General features: G+C 36.2%; 1 protein-coding gene across 1 annotated transcript in view; it reads left to right on the top strand.

Annotated features, from left to right (window-relative positions):
- Positions 1-24,217, top strand: part of CNTN5 (contactin 5) — a 1,396,301-nt gene that overhangs the window by 1,263,170 nt on the left and 108,914 nt on the right. Inside the window, exon 17 of the mRNA XM_017545918.2 lies at positions 21,548-21,706. Within this exon, the coding sequence (XP_017401407.1) occupies positions 21,548-21,706 (159 nt within the window). The remainder of the gene's footprint in view (positions 1-21,547; positions 21,707-24,217) is intronic.

The following is a 24,217-nucleotide window of genomic DNA, read 5'->3' on the forward strand; positions in this document are numbered from 1 at the left end:
TAGTGCAGAATCTTAAGAGACTGAGTCACATCCCCACATGCTCTGAGTGGTTGTGAAACTTTTGCAAATTATTTAACTTTAACCTTGTTATCCCTTCATTCATTCATTTACTACTTACTCGTCAAACGTTTATAGAGCACATAATATGTGGGAAGCATTGTGCTATGATCTAGCTAAACATGAACAACTTTCACATCTTTTTACAACATCACGTGAGATGTGCTATTATGCACCTATGAGCAGCACATTTTCTCTCTGATCATCAGCTCCATTACTAAATAACAAATACAGCTAACATTTATCAGGTTCTTCCTATGTGTCAGGCACTGCACAAAGGCTCCATATTATAAGAATTATTTCGCTTTATTTAGCATATCATATAAAAACAATATGCAAGAGGTACTATTTTTAGTTTCATTTTATAGATAAGGAAATGAAGTCACAGAGAAGTTTAAGAACTTGTTTGAATGTCACTCTAACAAGTAGAACAATAGTGAGTAGAGTCCAGGCAGACCAGCATTTTAAATTACTATACTGCCTTCCACTGTCAACTGCCAGATGGTTTCCATTTTATTTGTCATAATATCCCCTAGACCTACTTAATTTCTAATTTTGAGATGGAGTCTTGCTGTTGCTCAGGCTGGAGTGCAGTGGCTCAATCTCGGCTCACGGCAACCTCAGCCTCCCAGGTTCAAGTGAATCTCCCGCCTCAGCCTCCCAACTAGCTGGGATTACAGGTGAACGCCACCACACCCAGCTAATTTTTGTATTTTTAGTAGAGATGGGGTTTCACCATGTTGGCCAGGCTGGTCTTGAACTCCTGACCTCATGATATAGCCACCTCAGCCTCCCAAGGTGCTGGAATTACAGGTGTGAGCCACAGTGCCTGGCCCTGAAAAATATTAATACATGTTTGTGGAGGGAAAGAAAAAAGAAAGACAAAGAGAGAGGTAGAGAAAGAGTAGGGTCAAAGGGAATAAGAAAGAAAAGAATGGAGTGACAAACTTTGTGTAGGAGTCAGAGAACTTTTATCAAGATGATATACTCACTGGAACTTCAGGATTTGTCATCATTTGCTAGCCCAAGAAAGAATGAAGATATTCTACATTAGTTTGCAAATACAGAACTTGATCATTACCATCTGTCTCTAAGGATAGGCCTCACATTCATAAATCCTCTAAAGTACCTAATCTTTTACCATATGACCATGAGAAAGTAGTAATGACTTTCTGTGTTACACCTTGGCCTAAATGACCACTAAATTTACTGAAAAGTCTGAACTTCCTCTGACCCCATATCTTGCCATTTATCTAAAATATTAAATTCTACTGACTGCTTCCTCAGAACATCTTGTGAGACTTCTTATCTACATGCCCTGGGTTTTGCTGCAAAGGAAGAACTTGGTTGCCGTTGCTTTTGGTGTTTTAGTCACAAGGTCTTTGCCCCTGCCCAAATGGGATCTAATGAAACTGAGGAGCTTCTGCACAGTGGGGGAAAAAAAAAAAACAAAAAACCTACCATCTGAGTGAACAGGCAATCTACAGAATCAGAGAAAATTTTGGCACTCTATCCATCTGACAAAGGGCTAATATTAAAAAACTGCAAAGAACTTAAACAAATTTATAAGAAAAAACAACTCCATCAAAAAGTGGGAGAAATATATGAACAGACACTTCTCGAAAAAAGTGTGCAGCCAACAAACATATTAAGAAATGCTCATCATCACTGGTCACTGGAGAATGCTGATCAAAACCACAGTGAGTCTCATGCCAGTTAGAATGGCAATCAGGCAATCATTAAAAAGTCAGGAAACAACAGATACTGGAGACGATGTGGAGAAATAGGGACACAATTATACTGTTGGTGGGAGAGTAAATTAGTTCAACCATTGTGGAAGACAGTGTGGTGATTCCTCAAGGATCTAGAACCAGGAATACCATTTGACCCAGCAATCCCATTACTGGGTATATACCCAAAGGATTATAAATTATTCTACATAAAGACCACATGGACACGTATGTTTATTGCATGTATAATTTCACAATAGAAAAGACTTGGAACCAACCCTAATGCCCATCAGTGATAGATTGGATAAAGAAAATGTGGCACATATGCACCATGGAATACTGTGTAGCCATAAAAAAGGATGTGTTCCATGTTCTTTGCAGGGACATGAATAAGGCTGGAAACCATCATCATTCTCAGCAAACTAGCACAGGAACAGAAAACCAAACACTGCATGTTCTTATTCATAAGAGGGAGTTGAACAATGAGAAGACATGGACATAGGGAGGGAACATCACACACCAGGGCCTGTCTGGGGGTGGGGGACTAGGGGAGGGATAGCATTAGGAAAATTACCTAAGGTAGATGAGGGGTTGATGTGTACAGCAAACCACCATGGCATATCTATAACTATATAACAAACCTGCACGTTCTGCACATGTATCTCAGGTCTTAAAGTATAATTAAAAAAAAAAAAAAAAAGAAAAGAAAGGAAGGAAGAACTTCTGGACAAAATGCCACCCAGAGAATTGAGTGCTGCTAGACTTCTTTGTGCGTAATCTCTTCTCATGCTCTCATTTTTAATTTTTTTATAATTGTCACAATTTCTGAGGCAAAAACAAAACTCCCAAATGCCTGAGAAAGTACCTGACCATCATTTCCATTGCCAGCATTCTTCAGCCCTTTGATATTGGTTGTTTTTGCCTACTTATGGGTAATTTATACCAAGTGTCATGAAAACAAAACAAAACACAGTGGCCTTTAATGTTAAAAAAAAAAAAAAAAAAAGATGGTCTGAAACTCATCAGTATTATTTAGGCAAAATATTGAAAGTACATTGTATCTGTTCATTCGTTTGTTTGAATGGTTTGTAAAAATCATCCCATTTATTCGTATGCGTTCTACAGGCACATCTAAAGTCAGACTTTTTTATTTTTCTGAATGCATTCTGTTTCCTGTGACTGTCACCTAGGCTGCTTTAGGATGCCTGTTGAATATTAAGTATTAATTTGCTGTTATGTAAAGCCTGGAATATATAGTCTTGTAGGGTACATACACATTTTATGGCCTGTTTTTGATAACCCAAATGTGGTCACCAAGAAGGAACCCAAGTTCCAAGTAGAAGTTACACTGAAAGTCAACCCAATGACCAGTCACATCTCCTAAGAAGACAAAAGTAAAATTGGTAAGTTCGCTCTGGTCTCTATTCCCAAATTATATTTTATTTCAGTCTGTGTTCCAAAATACTGAATTCTTAATTATTTTCTTGATTTGTTATAACACCATATACAATGTAGTCTGTTCCCGGAATGCTTCATCACTCAACAATCCAAAATCCATGCAGATTGAACAGAGGAAGGACTAGTGTTAATTGGAAGAAACTTTTGCTGACTTTTACTGCAGATTGAATTTTGTCCTCCCAAACACCTGGCCAAGGTAATGTCTCCGTTTCACTATGTACTCCTTAATTTGGAATTACAAAGACAATTAGCTCTCTAATGAGTTAGAGCAAGTGAGGTGAAAAAGTAGGGGAAACAACTGAACACCAGATGATGCTTGTTAACGCAAAGAAGGAAAAAAACGGGACTTGTTCTTGGTTAAAAATCTTTTAAATAAACGTCTCCGTTCTTTCATTTTTCAAAACTAAAATGTATAAATATTATTGCTTAGTATATATGCGGAAAATCTGATTTAATAGAACTTTACACAAAAGATTGGCTGTCATGATTGCATAAGTCTCTACTCTGTATTATTGAATGACTTTATTTACCTTTGGAAAATTATGAATCTGCTAGGGTACCTAACAAGAAAACAGGGGAAAAAGAGAGTTCCTAGCTTTAGAAAAAGCAGTCCACTAAGAAAGAAATATCCTCTACAAGATTCAAAGTGGGTAGGCATTCTGAAGATGAGATATAAAGGGTAATTCTCAGGTTATTTACGAGAGTGAGAAAGTAAATGTTCATAAATTCAAGGTGAGCCAAAAATAGTGGAGAAAAGATCTGCTTGTATCTTTGCTACAAATGTAGAATCAAGGTTTTTGGGCTACCAGAACATTTAGCACTGGACCTAGTCTGTTGCTGATACTTAGTAAATATTAGTTAAATTTCAGTAGTCTAATTAAAAAATGACTCAAATTCTTTAAAATGCCTAATGTCGTTACCCAACCAATCATTGCAGCATTAGAAAAATAAACCAGGATGGGATTATATTCTTACCCTGGCACTAACTAAATAATTAGGCAAGTCATCCTACCACTTTTGGACTGAATCTCCTCACTTGTCAAAAGAAAAAAAAAAGAGGATAAGAAGAAAGAAGGAGGAGGAGGAGAAGGCAAAGAGAAGAGCAAGAAGAGGAAGAGGAAGAAGACGAAGCAGTAGCAGAAGCAGAAAGGGGAAAGGAGGAGGAGGAGGAAGAGGAAGAAGAAGAAAAATGAAAGAAGAAGGGGAAATATATTTAATTTTCTGGTTTAAATAAAAGAATGAAATTATATTTCAAACAGTATATTGCTTTCCAGTAACTGGTAGATATTGTTCAGATTCTCAACTCTAGGAAGAATTTCTATGTCCCTTATCTTTAAGATTAAACAGCCGAACCACTGTTCCTTATGGTTTTCATAGGAGGAAAATAGTCTATATTTTTCCAATAGGTGACCTGAGCTTATCGTCTATTGACGGAAATATCCAATAATAATCTGATTGTGTCCATCTTGTTAATTACAATTTGACACACTCTAATGGTGATAGAGTGCATTTTGACTACTTCTCCTTCCTCAGGTATTTGAATACTGAACAAGCCTCAGATTGGCATGTTGGTAGGCTTGGCATAATTGGGGTTTCTGTCAGTTTGCTGTCATTAGGATAAACCATGAAGCACTATTAGGTCCATTCAGTATATTCAGTCAACTGAGCTGATGAAATCTTACATCAATTTCCTGAAGTTGGGTGCACTTATTAACATCTATTTATATCATTAAAGATTCCATTGTGTTGACATCTATCCTTGAGCAAAATGTAATGGATATCTTAGTGTACCAGAGAACTTTTCATGTGTGAAATAAACACTAAAGAGCTTCAAGTATAGTTAAACAAAATCACCAAGAAGATATAATTGAGTAAAACAAAGTTAAATATATAAATTGTATTTTATTCTAGGTAAGAAATGTAGACCAGGTCATATAGAGAGGTCATATTTAAATGGTACTGCTTTCATATCAGTCATAATCATCCCTATATGCATATGTAATAGTCATCAGCTTTGTAGCATATAAAATGAGAAATAAATATTATAAAACTGAGCTAAATCACAGTATTCAATATTTATGAAATATAAATTATGCGTTCTGTGAATGTTTACATAGGACTTTACCAAACCTTCAGTTTACTTGACAGTAAAGCAATGCAAAAATTATAATAAAGAGTAGAAAGCCTTCCTAAACACTACCAAGGACACTAAAAGATTTGGAAATAATTGCAAAATAGAATAATCACATGCAATACTTAGATTTTTTTAAACAAAAAAACTAAATAGTGTGAATGACTTTCAAGTTATTCTAGAATTGTCTTTAACTGTAAAACATTCTAGGACAAGCATACAAAATCTCAAGGAAAGGAAAATCAGTTACATAGGGTAATTATCTACACCAAGTATCAGCATTCTCATTTGTCGGCACTCTGATTTGGTTAATTTAAATGTTCATTCATCACAAAAAAGAATGGCGTAAAACAGGTCTGCTTGAATTATATGTTTTGCTCAGGAGGTTATTGGATCATGTAATTATTTCTTTCATACCAACTCAAGAAATAGAACTGTTATTAGTAAGCTTCATTTGAAATACTTAATCACTGTTGCAAAGATGTTTTATCACCTGATTTGTATGAATCAGTAAATCAAAGCTCACATATTCGTCTCAAAACTTCAGCTCACAGATGTTAAGTCAGGCTAATAAGCAGCATCCATCATACCTCACTGAACAAGATAGTCTGCATTACAGACACTCTTCCTATAATCCATCCATTATATGGAACATCTGCTACAAATTATACCACCCCCAGGACTGCTCTATTTAAGTGCTTCTGCAATAGCCCACTGTCTCCATTTCTCCAAATGAGTTAGATGGTGGCATCAGGATAGTACCAAGTTCACTGTCGCTGCATGACAGCAGTCATCTTTCAGTCTGTGCTGAACTCCAATGGCATGCTGCATTATGGTAAATGTTTTTCCTACAGTTGTATAGCAAAAATCCTCAGAGCATAAGCTAGTAGCCATCAGGAAACCACTGACACTTCTTTCTCCACTATATGTCAGTCATTGCCTAAGTTAAAGCACTTAGTGTGTAATATTTATTCTTTTTAAAGTCCTTAGGGGACTATTGATTTGCTTATTTAGTTAAATATAAAATTAATGAGCCCAGATACATGTTTGTCAACCTTGGCTTATTTCCATGATCATGAAACATGTCTTTAGAACATGTTGGTTTCCAGAAAAATCATGAGGGAGAATCTAAATAAATAGAGCAAATACAGATTTACACTTCAGAAGAAGAATATTTTTTTAAAGTGCCCTACTTAGAGTTTACCCATATATTGTCAAGGGTGCATCTGTCTATAAAGAGAATGACTTTATAAATGTGTTGCCCTAGTGTGTCACTGGAAACAACAATTTCATATTTAATCTGTGATAGGTTTGTGAAAATAAGTTACAAGGATATCTATTAATCATTAATAAGTGAATAGTGAGACTGAACAAATGTAAAAGTCCATATAGCCACGCTTTATTTTCTTGATGTTGGTCTGCACTTCAGAATTCTAATGAGGCATACACAGTAAACCCAATATTGGATTTATAGAAAACTTTGTAGAAACATGGTACCTTGCATACTTTAGCACTCCATATGGTCTTTTCCTACAGGATTTCTTTAACTCATCTGTTCTTAGTATTTATGCAGTAGTAGCTTAGTAAATAAATTTCAGGATAGCATCTAGACTGCTTCAAGTATTAAATAAACTAGTTGATTATTTTTAATTATTCTCACCGGTTCATTTAAAAAATACCCTAAAATATCTGTTTTCCATTTCAGAAGGATCAGCTTCGATGGACGGACAGCATTACTTTTATAGTGGACTATATAAAGTGTCTACAACTTCAGCTCATGTAAAACTACATTAAATATTTATGTCTATTTTACTGCCTGGAAATCTTGGTTAATTTACCTTTCACCTGAAGTTTGTGTTAAATGACCAGGAAGTGCTTATTTTTTCTAAAAAGAAAAAGAAAAATTATTTAAATAAACACTTTAAACATAGTGCTCTAGAGAGTCTTACATTGGCAACTAAACACTTCAGCCAAAAATGACACAGTCATTTTGGTTCACAACTGACTAACCTGAACCAATTACAGAGCTACATACAAAATGAAGGCATCAGAGTTCAAGTCTTCTAATGACAATCATGTATTCACAAATTATATTTATCAGGATCAATGTCATTAAATTTCAATTATATAAGGTTTGTGCGGGGAAAGGATGTTTTAATTTTTGCTTTTGTTTACAATGCAAATAGAAAAATAATCATGCACTAAATAAGACTGGAAGAGACCAGTATACAAAGGATCCTCAGAAACTACCACTGTCATTGAAACCATGCTGACAGCATCTACTGAAAAGTCACTTACTGGAGCATCACAATTTATGTTTGCTACAAAACCTTACTGCTAAGAAGACTACTCATATGCTTTTAATGATTTAAATAGATTTTCCCCCAAACAGTCCTACAGCCTTTGAGAGCTTCCATCAAATATTTGCCTTGTCATTTCAATGGCTTCTTTCTTTGGACTTCTCTCGTATGTTATCCAGTGGCTTCTGATTCACACTCAGAATAAAATCCAACTTCCTTACCATTACCATCAAATCCCTCTATAATCTGGCACCTGCTAATCTTTCTGACATGATTTCCTCCGCTCTCCTCTTTCTTTGCTATGCTCCAACTGCCAGACTCATAAAAATGTTGCCAATGCTGTTCTCTGCCTGGAAAACTCTTACCCATATTATTTATGTGGCTGGCTGGCTCTTTCTTATTATTTATTTCTCAGCTCCCTATCAAATGTTGCCCACCTCTTCCCAATTCAATTTTTACCACCTTTTTTTTTTCTTCTTTGCATTCGTTACTATCTGAAATTATGTTCCACTTGTTCATTGACTTTCTTCTCTTTAAAAGTCATAAGGGCAGGCACCTTCTTTATCTTGTTTACTACCTTATCCTGAGAAAACAGGTTGAACTGGCTCACTCTTCCACAGGCTGTACAGGAAGTATGGCTGAGGAAGCCGCAGGAAACTTTCAGTCATGGTGGAATGCGAAAGGAAAGAAGGCACATCTTCGTGGCCAGAACAGGAGCAAGAGAGAGAGGGGGGAGGTGCTACAGACTCTTACACAACCAGATCTCAGGAGAACCCACTACCGCCATGACAGCACCAAGGGAGATGGTGTTAAACCATAAGAAACTGCCTGCATGATCCAATCACCTCCCAGCAGACTCTATCTCCAACATTAGGGATTACAATTTGACATCAGATTTGGGTGAGAACACAGATAGAAACCAGATCAATTATACAAATGAATGAATATGTAATCTTTTTCCCCAAAGAGACTAATTAAAATTTTTTAAATCAGACAAAGGAGGAAACATGGAAAGAATATGGAGCAGTAACTGAATAAACAATAACCATGGGCATTTAATATTAAATATATTGCCATGTCCCATAACTTGTCAATAAGACAGAACAGCAGATACAGTGAAATAAAAGGATAAAGTATCTGAGAATTGTGTGGTAGGAGAGGGGTTTTAGGAATTCCCTTTGAAGCTTGGCTCTCCCACCTCTGTAAGTCCTTCAGAATTTTCTCACGGCTGCATCCTACTTTCCACCTCATGCTGTTCTTTGTAGTGTGCAAGTAAGCATGCACACACAGACACACACAAATATACTCACTCTCACAGGAAACATTGATCCAAACATTAAAAATTAAATGCAAATAGTAAAGAATGATTCAGATGCTGGAGGCTACAGGGAATGTATAGCAAAGAAATTAGGAAATCCAAACCAAAGGCTTCTGTGTTCACTAACACTTTATGTGCAAGAGGGGAGTTGCTATACTATCAGTTATATATCAACCAGCTGAGGACCTTATAATTTTGCCCAATTTGCAATTACAGTGGCCCTAACTTGTGGCCAAGAAGCCCTACCACGTATACCTTGATCTCCTCCTTGGAACATGAAACCTCTGACCACAGCTTCTTTAATCTGCCTCACCTGGTGCTTCTTCTTATTGATGGAGCCTTGCCCTGAGTGTCACATAGATTCCATTTAATTTGTGTGGTCACCAGCTACACCTAATTAAATTCCTACGTAAAACTTCTGACTTCCGTGGTACTTCTCATGCCAACTTTTAAACTCAATTACTTCTGTTTCTGTATATGAGCAAACATAAGGCACAAAGAATCAGTGAAACAGCATTGATTCAGCACCAATAAAACTGTGTTTTTCACTTCATATAGACTCTCATTTCTGTTCATCATTATTTCTGTTCGTGACTGATTCCCCATGATAGAGTCAACACAAAGATGATTCCTGACCCTTTGAACCCTCTTTAGTATCCAAATTAGCATCTTCTCACCCCTGTACTTCAGTATGATCAGAATGTATTTGAGTAGCAATTAATTTTATTAAATTGAAAAGAAAACTTCTGAGATCCTCCTCCAGACTCTCCCTTTATTCTGACAATATTCTTCCAATTTATCTAAGTATGAAATTTTGGAATAATTTTTTATTCTCATTATTTCCTTTTCCTTTATTAAGCCTAATGTTTCAGTCTACCTCCAGTTCAAAACATGTACTGGTTTCCACGATCTACATAATTAAGTGCAAATTCATTGCCATGGTGTTTAAGGCCTTCACTTAGCCAACTTTTCTACACCTTTATGGAGTCTTGGTTCTGTGATCAAACTTAAGCTATCTGCTTCTTCTCTCTTCAAAATGCCTTGCATTTTTCAGTCTTTTGGAATATATGTTTACTTATTCCCATTTCCTACCAGCAAAATAGTCATCTTTTTCCTCTTTAACTACTAGCCCAGAGCAACTGTTTTCTTGGAATCCTCTAAAAACTCATCCAGCCTCAATAGTTAACAAATGTTTTGAGTACAACAAATTCCTAAAACACTTAGCTGGAGAATGACAAGGCCTGAATGAAAACCTCTGTCTCATGGTAGCTACTCAGCCTTCATCTTTCAAAACTGTCAAGTTTAGCTTTTTATTTTTATCTTCACATGATAGTTTCTACAATACTTTTCAGCCTTTTTTTCAAAAAAATGAAGGTATCAATGGGAAGCACACAGAATATTCAAGCTTGATTTTTAAAACAGGGTTGTTTTAATTTTGCTGTAATATTCTTTTTCTGATTTCCAATACTTCGTTGAACTTTGTGGTCAGAGGAATACATTGCTATGATAGTACATCTTTAATAAGTCCTAAGTGCCTATCTAAAAGTGGTAATTTCATTATCCAATAGGAAAATTTTCAGTCATTTAAGAAATGTTACTGCATATTGTGTTTACCTATCTGGCTGTCAGCCTCAGCCAGATATTCTGTCAGTTTTCCCAGTTGATTTGTCACTTTTAAATTCTAATGGATTTTATCTGGGATGATTCAATTATTGGAGAACTTCTCTTCAGGTTACTTATGCTACTATATCCAGTCTTAGCAAATATAAGAAATTACTAGTTTTAATCCTTTGTAAACTAAAGGATTTCTCAGTTATCCTTTATATTTTAGAATGTGTCCACTTGTAGATAATATAAAGCCTAACTCAAATTGACTTAAACAATAAAGAAATACATTGGTTTTCATGACACGAAGTTAAGTAGGTGTTTTAATTGGTTAATATAGTGGCTCAACTTTTTATGCAAGGGCCCACAGGTTTGTTTTGTCTCAGCACTCCATCATCTACAATTTTGGCCTTACACTAAGGCTGGTTCCCATTGTAATCACAGAGTGACATCCAGGAGCAACAGAGGCTAAATCTTTCTTGTTCACATACCACAGGAGAAGGAACTAGTGTATTTCTCCCAAACTTCATACAAACATACATCCTACCATCTGGTTATACCATTTTAGAGAATGTGCTTACTCCTGAACAAGTCTCTATCATAGGAAGATTGCCGTGATGTGACTGGCTTAGGCCTAGCTTCCTGAACCAGTCCTTAACAGGGGCACGTGAGATTCACAGGACTGATATAGACCAATCAAGGCCATTCAAATAATGGGGAGTAGGCAGAGGGGTTAATTCCTTATACCACAATGAGACATGCAGAGTGAATATTAGAGAGTCAACCACAAAGTCCACTTTATCTTTAGCATGCAGAAGTAGAAAAGCTACCTCTAAGTTCATTTTCAATCAATAAAAAAATTATTTGTCCCTGCTCATAATTTTTAATCTTCTGAAATCTACATGTCCTGTCTATGCTGAATTATGTAAAGTAGTTTTATGTAGTACTGAATATCATGGAGTTAAAACTCAGATAAATATGCAAATAAGAATCAGAATAAAACCCCAGAGCCACGTAAGGAATGTTGTTTGACATCACCTTAGGTCAGTTATCTGAACTTTCTAAGACTTAGCTTTTCATTTTTAGAAAAGGGGTATCAGTAGCAAATTAACTATAAAAATTAGAGAGAAATATATAACATTTAGCACAATGCGTTTGACTTGATAGGTGAGCATTAAGTCATTATTATTTCAGTATTTTTCACCCATTCCATTATTAGCTCACCAGATGGTAAAGATTATTGAATCTTCAAATGGTAGTACATTTTTTTTTCCTTTTTGAATCGGTTTCCTATATTTTCTCATTTATTTTGATAAAACCAAATATGATACATGAGTTCTTGTTTTCATTGGTTAAAAAAATATGAAACATTTTGAGATTAATATTGTCAAAGTTACAGAATAGTGAGAGGCCAAATCAGTGCTAAAATATCTATTTGTCATTTAGAAAGTACTTTATACATACACTGTCCTATGGAATTTTCACAATAATGATATAAAGTTGATTTATATAATTCATTCTCTTTATATAATTCAAGGAAACTGAGACTTAATGAGGTTCAGATATTTTCTTAAAGCTTTTGCATGAAATATTACTGAAATAAAATTATTCTGACTCTTTGTCGAAATCTCTTTCCTTTAGATCACATTTTTTCTTTGAAATATAGCGTACATAAAAGTTTTCTGGGCATCTCGTACAAAATAGAATTCCTGGAGCTCTAGTCATATAAGTCGAAATTCAGTAGCTCTTGGATACAGCTCGTAATATTTACATTCTTTTTTAAAACATACCAGAAATTCTGTTGCTCATCACAGTTCGAAAATTACTAAGAGTCTGCTCATTTTTGTTTAGGAAAACAGAATAGAAAGGTGGGTATCTAATTAGTAACACTTAACAAATTTGAGAAAGCAGAATAATATAATCCTATTTTTAATTTATATTTAGAGTCTTGTTTCAGAATACTGTTGTAGTTTTGTAAAGATGTATCATTTTCTCAGATTTTGACTGGCCAAAAGCAAAAACATGTACGAAAAATAAGTCAACAACTATACTAATCTGTTAAGCTAATAAAAATTATTCATTCAATCATTTATTACAAATATATTTCATAACATGTTATAGGCCAAGCACTGCACTAGGCACTGGGAATACAATAGTGAGAAAAAATACAAGCATAATTTCAGCCCTCCTGTACCTAAAATCTAAAGAGGAAAGCCACTACTTACTGGTAAAATAGTCACAGAAATAAATAGAAAGTTTTTGCTGTGATTTCAACTACTGTATTAATAAGAGGTACATGGTAGTATGAATGTATGTAACACAGGAATTTTATCTAGGCAAGAAAGACAGAGAAGTCTGCTCCAAGTGAAACCCGAGCTAAGATTCAAAATGTGAATCCTAAATAGGTGTTAAATAGGCAAAGTAAGAAGGGACAGGAGTTTTATATCGAGGAGTCAGATTAGGTAAGTGATCGCTTAGATACAGGAATGGGTAGAAGGACAGATAATGATGATGATGATAACAGATGAACAGACAGAGATAATAAAAGTTGAGCTTTAACAAATTAATTGAAAGCAAAATTGCTTTTGGAAAAAAAGTAAAGTAGAACTGTTTGTTTCTCATTTCCATTCTTGACTACCCTGGTACAAAAAGTTGCTTATTCTCATGAAACTGAAAACAGTAGGAGAAGGTCACTTAGAGTAGATTATTAATAGTAAACAAGTGTAAGAAAGCCCTCTGCAATTCATGAGTGATATAATGATGGTCAGAAAGTTATGGTAGGTAAAGAAGGAATGAGGAGTAGGTAAAGAAGGAATGACCCAATCCCATATGAAGTTGGACTTTGCCAGCCCAGGATGTCAAGAATACATCAGAAGACATTATCTTGTATAAAAATAAATATTCTATCAATAATACCATACTTCCTAAATAAGGGTATACCATAATTCTTTATAACTTTATTATAAAGGTGAATACATCAGCTTTGCAGGTATTAATATCCAATGTACTGCAGAAAATCTATTCACATTATTAACTAAATATTTTTTTGAAATGTTTTCTCATTACTATTTATACATATCCTTTTCCATTGAGTCAACACAAAGTGGCCCTTTGCACTGGATGATTCATTGCAGATGAGTAAACCACATAAGAATTAGTCACCATGGCCTAAGTTTTTCAATTTATCTCTCTGCATTAACCTAATCTTTCAGACAGTAGCTAAACATCCTTTTCACTTGGTATTAGGACATGTTGAGGACTTTGCTTCCATGATTGATTGCCATCCCTGCTTCCTTTTTTCCCAGAGCATATTCCTGCATGTGTTTAGAAGTGTCTGTAGCAGTGTCTGTCCTCACACAGTATTTACAGAGTTAAAAATAAAACAGAATAATGAGCATATTTGGTATCACAATTCTCACTTTAGTTTTAAATGGTTTAAAACAAAGAGCTGTTTAATGTTTTGAATGCCACCAAGTTTAAGTTTTCGCTTAAAAACTACTATATAGAAGAAACAATATGGGGCCAGATGGGGTGGCTGGTACCTGTAATCCCTGCACTTTGGGAGGCCAAGGTTGGGACTGCTTGAGCCCAGGAGTTAGAGACCAGCCTGGACAACACAGTGAGACCCCGTATTATAAAAAATTAAAAAATTTTCTGGGCATGGTGGCATGTGCCTGTGTCCCTAGCTACTCAGGTGGCTGAGGCAGAAGGATCACTTAAGCCCAGGAAGTGAAGGCTAGAGTGAGCTATGACTTTCCACTGCATTTCAACCTCGGCAACAGAATGAGACCATGTCTCTAACAAAAGAAGAAAGGAAAAAAAAGCAGGAAAGTCCCTAAAATCAAATAAAAATGAAAACAAACAATGATTTATGTTGCAAACAGTAATGTATAACAATCGGGGTATTTGTGGAATCAGCAGGTCTCAGAATTTCACCGAAAATGTGATGTTATCTAGGTGAGAAACAGAAAAGCTGCTTGGCAGGGGGAATTCATCTCGGCATTGGGAGGAGGCTCTAAGAAGCACTCCTCATGAAGGACTGAACAGTCACACCACAAGGGCTCAACCGCCTGGCACCACTCACTGCTGTCTACAAAAGGAATGAGAAATAATTTCACAAGAAGTCAATGCACAACTTTCTGTTGTTAACACGTTCGTTTATCATAATTTGACAAATTTGACCAGTTGTCAAGACTAAAGCCTATTCCTGCTTTAATGATTTTACCTTCAAAGCAAGAAGATTCTTTTTGCCTCTCTTTCTGAGGAGAAATTTTCCAGTTTCAATTACCACTTCCTCATCTGAAAAATAATATGGTTGAACTAGATGACTCCAGTTAATTTAAAAATTGGATAACTCTGTAACACTGCTAAACTCGAAGAAACTGTAGGTCCTTATTTTATGTTACCAGTATTATAGTAAGAGCTTTAAATTCCAAGGAGATACACACACACACACACGTTTTTTTTCACTTTTCAGCTTTAAAAGACAATGGCTTCTCGAGAGATTTTCTAACTGAACATTAGATCAACAGAAAGAGTTGATCTGATATCAGTGTGCAATGCTGGGGAAACCTGATTGAAGCTAAAGTGAATCCATGAGAACATGGCCTTTGCTCAGGGCTTTTGGTGTGTCATTTGTTCAGCAGTCCTCACCATGAAGAAATGAACAGACTGTGCCCATTTTTCATAATTGACCATTTTCAAATACAGTATTTAATATAGTGACCCCGTGTAATAGCATTGTCCCTGAGGGGGATAAATAGTTGTCAGATTACTGATCATTTGACACTAAATCATTATAACTAAGTGTAAAATTTAATGAGATTTCTACTAAATTAGTGGCATTTGTATATTATCTGGACTGCCACACATTTGTCATTGCTGAGACGTTTCTTTCTTATTAATCTATCTTCAAAGATGCCTTAAGTAGGTGAAAAAGCATTTTAGAAGAATTTTTCCTGCCTTATTTTAAAAAGTCAATAAATTGTATATATTTAGAAGTGAATTACTCCTATTAATAACTTAATAGTTTAATTCACTCCTAAATACACGCAAGAAGCTTATGGCAGGCAGCATTCAGAATATAATGTGTAAAATATTTCATAAATAAAGCATTGATAAGCAAATTCTAATATAATAGGAAATCTTGTTTTTACTTTTTTATGGTTAAAATTTTATTTAATCTCTCTTAGAAGGTAAATCACACTGCCAATTAATCAGAATATCTGTATGTTAATATATTCATTAAAATATTTCAGATTTACCATCATTTTAAAAAGTTAGATGTCCATAGGCTATACTACCCTCAGTTTTTAATAATGATGACCCTTATTATTAAATCATATGAAATAATTATTTTCTTCATTCATGGAGCTAGTCTGTCATTTTTATTACCACTCTTAACTTAGATGAAAAAATTGTTAACCTAAATATATTCTGATTTAACAAAAAGAAACTTAAATAAACTACATCTAATAAAATTATCATATTTTAAAGCATTCTTTTACTTGTTAATTGTTATACAATATTCCATACTAAAAATATAACTCTTCTGTCCTTTCTTCCTTTATTTTTCCTTTTTTCCCTTTCTTCTTTGCATCTTTACCTCTGCTAATATTTATCAAGGTTCTATTGTATATCAAGCACAATGTTGGATGTTCAGACAAGTGGAAGTTACAGAAGAATAAATAGGCATTTTTAATGGCTGCCTAATATTTCATTATAAGAATTTAGAATTTAAAAATTACATGATTACTGCACAATTTATTTCCAATGGTTTATAATTATAAATAATTACACAGCCACAATCAGTATCTTAGGTACATAAATCTTTGTCCTGTCACTAATTATTTTGCTAAGAACCATATTTGGGCAAACAGACAAATATCAGAAAGAATAAAGAGGATGTATTAATTATGTTATAAATTCTATTTTTTGTTCTAGCTGAAGGTTTAAAAAATTATTTAGATAAATTATTATCTATTATAAAAGAAATATACCCTTCTTTAAGATGGCTAATTTAAACATTTTCATAGAACTTTAATACTCAGAAAGGCAAATTATTTTATTTAAATTAATAAAGAGTTGTCTTCCACCGTGTCTCCCATTGGGCCTTGCACATAGGCGGTTGTTAAATGCTCTTTGAAGAGGTAAATAGAATGGACGGAATAAAACAGAATAAGAGCTTAATAAATGAGCTTGTAGGCAATTATTCGTATATAGACACATTAGCTAAATTTCAAGTGTTTTTCATAATACTTGAGGGTCCTCCTGACAGAGTTTCCTATTCGATGAAAACACTCTTTAAGCAACTTCCAGTTAGCCATTGCTGCCCCAAAACTTATGAGCTTAAAACATCAACCTGTTATTTTCTCTCATGATTTTAGCAGCTGATAGCCCAGGCAATTCTTGCTCTAATTTCTCATGTAGATGCCGGCTGAAGCTGGAGTCATCTGAAAGCTTCTTTTGTTTATTTTTTAAATTGACAATTAATAATTGTACACATTCATGATGTTCATAGTGATGCTTTGGTACATATACTGTACAGTGATCAGATCAAGGTAATTAGCAGGTTTATCATCTCCAACATTTATCATTTATTGGTGTTGGGAACATTCAACATCCTCATTCTTGCTATTTAAAACTATGTATACTGTTAACTATAGTCATCCTATAGTGGTCTATTGCCCTACAACTTATTTCTCCTATCTAACTGTACTTTAGTATCCGTTAATAAATCATTTCCTTATCCATTTCTTCCCCTTCCCCTTCCCAGTTTCTAGGGTCCTCTGTCCTTTCTACTTCTATATTTTTTTAGCTTTCACATATAAGTGAGAACATGTGGTATTTAACTTTCTCTTCCTGGCTTATTTCACTTAACATAATGTCCTCCAGCTCCATCCATGTTGCCGCAAATAACAGAATTTCATTCTTTTTATGGCTGAATGTATTCCATGGTGTGTGTGTGTATATATATATCACATTTTCTTTATCCATTCATTTTTTGTTGAACTCCTAGTTTGATTTTATATTTTGGCTATCGTGAATAGTGCTGCAGTAAACATAAGAGTGAAGATGTCTCTGATACTCTGACTTCAATCTCTTTGGATAAATGCCCAATAGTGAGATTGCTGAATCACAGTGCAGTTCTCTGCAGTTTTTTGAGGATTCTCTGTACTGTTCTCTGTAGTGGCTATACTAGTTTATGTTCCCACAAGTAGTGTATAAGACTTCCTTTTTCTCTACATTCTCACCAGCAATTGTTATTTTTGTCCTTTTGATAATAGCCATCTGAACTGGGGTGAGATGATACCTCATTGTGGTTTTGATTTGCATTTCCCTGATTATCAGAATATTTCTTTATATATTTGTCGGTAATTTGTGTGTCTTCTTTTGATGAATGTCTTTTCAGATATGACTTTTTTAATTGTATTGTTTATTTGCTGTTGAGATGTTGGAGTTCCTTTTATATTCTGCATATTAACCCCCTTTCAGATGAATAGTCGCAAATGTTTTCTCCCATTCTGCAAGTTGTCCTTTCATTCTGTTGATTATTTTGTCTGCTGGGAGGAGATTTTTAGTGTGGGATAATCCTAATTGTTTATTTTTGCTTTTGTTGCCTGTGCTTTTGAGATTTGATTCATAAAATCTTTTCTAAAACCAAAGTCCTAAAGCATTTCCTCTATTTTTTTTTTCTAGTAGTTTTACCGTTTCTGGTCTTATAGTTAGGTCTTTGATCCATTTTGAATTGATTTCTATATGGGATGAGGGGTGGGAAGTCTAGTTTCATTCTTCTGCATGTGGACATCCAATTTTTCCAGTACCATTAATTGAAGAGACTATCATTTCTCTAATGAGGGTCTGATCTGTAGACTTCTTCACTGACATGTCTGGCACCTGGGCTTGGATGGCTAGAATAACTGAAGGCAAGCTGGATCTCTCTCTCCATAGACCTTTCTAAATGGCTAACTTGGACTCCTTCACAGAATGGCAATTTCCATGTAATTGGACTAACAGCTGTCTTTTCCTACAACAAGTATTCCAGGAAACCTGTGGTAAAGATGCAAAGCTTAACCTCAACTCAAAATTCATACAGCGTCACTTCTGCCATCGTTTACTGGGTCAAACAGTCATGGTCTGGCCCAGATTTAAGGAGGTGAAAAAATTGGCTCCACCTTTTAATGAGAGAATGGCTTGCATGTTCAGGGAGTAAAGGAAGTGATGGTGGCCATCTTATACACAGGCAGCCTCAAAGGAATTAATGCATTCTTCAAATGCCATCTCTATCTCTACCACATAAAGTATGCCTTTCCCTAATACACACTTTTTCTCTTTCTTTTCTTTCTTCAGTTGAAACTACTTTCTAAATTAACAGTGAAAACAGTAAAGGTCTGTGTAAATGTCCATGTACTCCTTGCTTCCTTCTACAAATTAGGATTTACAATCATGTCCAAATTTAAATCTCAGCTGTACTGTTCCCTAGCAGTGTGACATGAGCAAATAACTTCTCATTAGGATGAACTCTCTGATACCCAGTTTCTACCATAAAACTTAACATATAATAAGGTTATTGACTAAATAATTTATTATTATTTATTAACCAAGTAATCTCTTTGAGATTCCATTACCCCCTCTATGAAACAGGGATAACAATTCCACCTCACAGTGACAAAGAAGTAAATGAACAATTTAATATTTGCAAAACACTTAGTAAGCACCTTAATATAGTACAGTACAGTACAGTGAGAGTATCACAGCTATTAATATTATTATAGATAATATTCTTCTAACTATTATATTATTATTATGTATTGTAAATGCGCCTCCACATTCCTGTCACCACAGTATAAAATCTTGTTAGACAGCTTCTTCAACAACTGGATATCATATATTTTCTTCACCCTATCCTTAGTTGCTATTTTAATGGATTCAGCATTGGCATTGGCGATGCAAAAGGCATATTTTTTCATAAATCCTAGACCTCATCAACCCTGTAATCATATTCTCCACTTTGCTCTAGATAAACAAAAACCAACTTCTTACTCAAAACTACATTACATCTAAAATCACGTATCTGTCCACTTTCCCTTGCACCTCAATTCCTACTCTTATATTTTTCTCCAAAAGCAATCCAGTCTCCTTGACTCCTTTCTTTTCTTCTAGTCTGTCAGCACCATTCTGGCTTCAACTAATTTGACTTCATGGTTACCCATAGCATTGTCACATTTGATGATAAAAAGTATCAGAATTACAAACTCCTAACCCTGAATAGACCCTACTGACTGCTTTCCTGGTCTTGGTCCTAGTTTTCCTATCTTTACTGAATTGGTCAGTTTCACTTCAAAATGATGCTGTCCAGACAAATTTGAACGCTAGTACCATTCCGGAATCTTTGTATATTCCTCTTCATTGCATCTTTCCACTTAAATCATGTACTATGCAAAAAATTTCCTGTTATCCTCCAGCTCCCAATCTAATTTCCACCTAATTGCCCTAACTTTTGTAGATAGTTTTATATTCTTAAGTTTAAAAAATGAGTGCCTTCCAAAATGAGCTCTCTCAACTTTTCCCCTGACAATCTCAAAAACTTTAATTATTTTGCTTTTTCTTCCTTCATTTATCTTGGAGGAAAAAATCATCATTTCTTCTCAAGGTTGCCCGCTAGACATTTCCCCACAGTCCCAACTTTGGCCGCCTTCCTGATACAAGAGTGTCTATCTTCTCTATCTTTAGTCTCTTGCATCTGCTGGTAGTTCTTCTCAGCCTTGGTAAAAAATGTTCATCCCTCATTTTCTAAAAATGTCATTTGCCCCAGTGAGGTTTTTAAACTATTTCTCTATCTTACTGAACTTGGAATGTTGATATCTTCTGCTCAAAGGTCTTCACCAACTCCTCCATTTCTTCAACATGCAGTCATCTGTTAGCATTTAGCTCATGTCTCTTAATCAACACATCCAGACAGCACTTGCTACATAAAGACCAATTCAGAAAATACTTAAAATACTTAAGTTTTTAAAATTCAAAATAAAGCATTATTGTTACTGCAATTGCCCATACTATGGAATGGAAGAATGTCATTAAGAGAACTGGCAATGCCTTGTAGCCGCTGAAATATAAATACCTGTGCATTTTTTAAATCCTATTCAAAATCACCACTAGAAATAAAAATACAATGGCACGTTTCTCCTCACATTTGATTATCATTGGTCTTAAAGATGAAGTCCATATGCACACAGGTTAGTCAACACTATTCTATACCACTCTTTCATAATCAAAAGGGAATTCACCCTCTTTTACTCACTACCTCCCAACTCCTATTAGGAAGAAAAGAAAGCTAATCACAGATCACAGTCTCATTTGAACTCCCCACAGAACTTTATGTATGCCTCATGTCTAGCATATGTCCTTACCTGTCTGTACTATCATTATTTCAGAACCTTTCATATCTCGCTTGTTAGAGTCTAAGCTAGGTGTACTTGATAATACACATCATAGGGCTTATACACTGTATATTCTCTGCACATGAACATTAGCTCTATCCACTTACAGCATTTTAGTAAGGATGAGATTGTTTTTATCCCTGATAGCATTGCCTATCATTTTCTGTTGCTTCCTCTGTAAGCTGTGATTGATTTAAGCAACTGTAGCTCATATTGACATTCACATCTTTGTGTTTGTTTCTCATTTTCTTTTTCTATAAAATATAATGCTAACTGGTAACTGCCTCTAGGCACAAAATATCAGAGAAAAAATCAAATTTACAATTAAGTTTCCCCAGAAATCCTAGACTCCAACTTGCATCCATGACTTTTTGTTGTCAATTTTCATTACTAAATATGTATTTCATTAAGATTATTACAGTTTGATGGGATCCATATTTGAAACATAATTTCTCATGGCTTCCGATAATAGTGCGTGCTTAACTTTATCCATTGCCTTTGACCTACAGGTCCCCCAGGCCCACCTGGGATAGTAATTGTTGAGGAAATCACTGAAAGCACAGCCACACTCTCCTGGAGCCCGGCAGCTGACAACCACAGCCCAATCTCCTCCTACAACCTTCAGGCTCGCAGCCCATTTTCCCTGGGCTGGCAAACAGTAAAGACAGGTAAGAGGCACTAAAGCAACATCAGACATAACCAGAGAAGCTTTCTATCTCATAAGATATATTTGGCTAAGGTCTCACTAGGATCTTTTTTGGATTCTGAAATCTCTTTGTTATTTATTACAATTTTGACAATTCTTTGCTTCTTGTTATGAATCTGAGAAGAGCAAGGTACCTTGCTTTCATCTTTTCCGTTCCCAAAGAGGGACCATATCATGTTGGCTTATTTGTTTGCTGAAGTAACCTGAAACTCATATAGAAGTTGCAAAAATACTACAGAGTTCCTGTGGACCCATTCCCCAGCTTCCTGCCATGATAAAATCTTACACAGCCAGAGTATAATTACCAAATCAGGAGATGATGCTGGTGCAATGATGTTAACCAAGCTTCAGAGCTTATTAGGATCTCAGCAGTTTTGCTATGCAATTGTTTTGGTTCATACTTGTATGAGATTCTATGAAATGTTATTATGTAGACTCAAGGAACCACTGAGACAATCAGGATATATGTCTGTTTCATTAGCTCAGCTCCTTGTGTGACTCCTTTATAGTCGTACATCTGTTTTTTAATACATTTATTTTATTTTATTTTACTTTAAGTTCTGCGGTACATGTGCAGATCCTGCAGGATTATTACACAGGTGTACACATGCCATGGTGGTTTGCTGCCTCCATATCCCCGTCACCTACATTTGGTATTTCTCCTAATGTTATCCCTACCCAATCTCCCCACCCCCTGCTATCCCTCCCCTAGCTCCCAACCCCCTTTTATTTATAAAAAGAAAATCTAGAGGCTGGCAAGATGACCAAATAGAAACCGCTTCAGTCTGCAAGTCCCAGTAAGATCAACGTAGAAGGGGGGTGATTTCTGCATTTCTAATGGAAGTACTTGGCTCATCTCACTGGGGCTGGTTAGACAGTGGGTACAGCCCACGGAGGGTGAGCCGAAGCAGGGTGTGGCATCACCTCACCCGGGTAGTGCAAGAGGTCAAGAAACTCCCTCACCTCCCCAAGGAGAGCCACGCAGGACTGTGCCGTGAGGAACAGTGCACACCCGCCCAGATACTATGTTTTTCCCACAGTCTTTCACAACATGCAAACTAGGAGATTCCCTGAGGTGCCTATGCCACCAGGGCCCTGGGTTTCAAGCACAACACTGGGCAGCCATGTGGGCAGACACCGAGCTAGTTGCAGGAGGTGTTTTTCATACCCCAGTGGTGCCTAGAACACCAGCAAGACAGAACCATTCACTCCCCTGGAAAGGGGGCTAAAGCCAGTGAGCCAAGTGGTCTAACTCAGCAGATCCCACCCCCACTGAGCCCAGCAAACTAAGATCCACTTGCTTGAAATTCTCACTGCCAGCATAGCAGTCTGAAGTTGACCTGGGACACTCAAACTTGGTGGGGACAGGGGCATTCGCCATTACTGAGATTTGAGTAAGTGGTTTTCCCCTCACAGTGTAAACAAAGCAGCAGGGAAGTTCAAACTGGGCAGAGCCTACCACAGTGCCAGAAAGCCACTGTAGCCAGACTACCTCTCTAGATTCCTCTTCTCTAGAGAGCACATCTCTGAAAGAAAGGCAGCAACCTCAGTCAAGGTTTAACTCCCTGGGACAGAGCGCCTGGGGGAAGGGTTGGCTATGGGTGCAGCTTCAGCGACTTAAATGTTCCTGCCTGCTGGCCCTGCAGATAGCAGCAGATCTCCCAGCACAGCACATGAGCTCCAGCTCTGCTAAGGGAAAGACTGCCTCTTCAAGTGGGTTCCTTAATCCTGTGCCTCTTGACTGGGACACAACTCCCAGCAGGGGTCGACCAACACCTCATACAGGAGACCTCTGGCTGGCATCTGGGAGGTGCCTCTCTGGGACTAAGCTTCCAGAGGAGGAACAGGAAGCAATCTTTGATGTTCCTCAGCTTCTGCTGGTGATACCCAGGCAAACATAGTCTGGAGTGGACCTCCAGCAAACTCCAGCAGACCTGTAGCAGAGGGGCATGACTGTTAGAAGGAAAACTAACAAACAGAAAGAAATAGCATCAACATCAACAAAAAAGATGTTCACACAAAAACCCCATCTGAGGGCCACCAACATCAAAGACCAAAGGTAGATAAATCCATGAGGATGAGGAAAAACCAGTACAAAAAGGCTGAAAGTTCCAAAAACCAGAAGATCTCTTCTCCTCCAAAGGATCACGACTCCTCACCAGCAAGGTAACAAAACTGAATGGACAATGGGTTTGATGAATTTACAGAAATAGGCTTAAGAAAGTGGGTAGTAAACTCCTCTGAGCTAAAGGAGCATGTTCTAACCCAATTCAAGGAAGCTAAGAACCTTGAAAAAAAAAAGGTAGAGGAATTGATAGCTAGAGTAACCAGTTTAGAGGAGAACATAAATGACCAACTGAGCAGAAAAACACAGCATGAGAACTTAATAGCCAAGTTGATGAAATAAAGTGTGAGGACAAGATTAGAGAAAAAAGAATGAAAGGGAGCAAACAAAGTCTCTAAGAAATATGAG

This window comes from Cebus imitator, unplaced genomic scaffold, assembly GCF_001604975.1.
Source record: "Cebus imitator isolate Cc_AM_T3 unplaced genomic scaffold, Cebus_imitator-1.0 Scaffold182, whole genome shotgun sequence".
NCBI classification, from domain to species: domain Eukaryota; kingdom Metazoa; phylum Chordata; class Mammalia; order Primates; family Cebidae; genus Cebus; species Cebus imitator.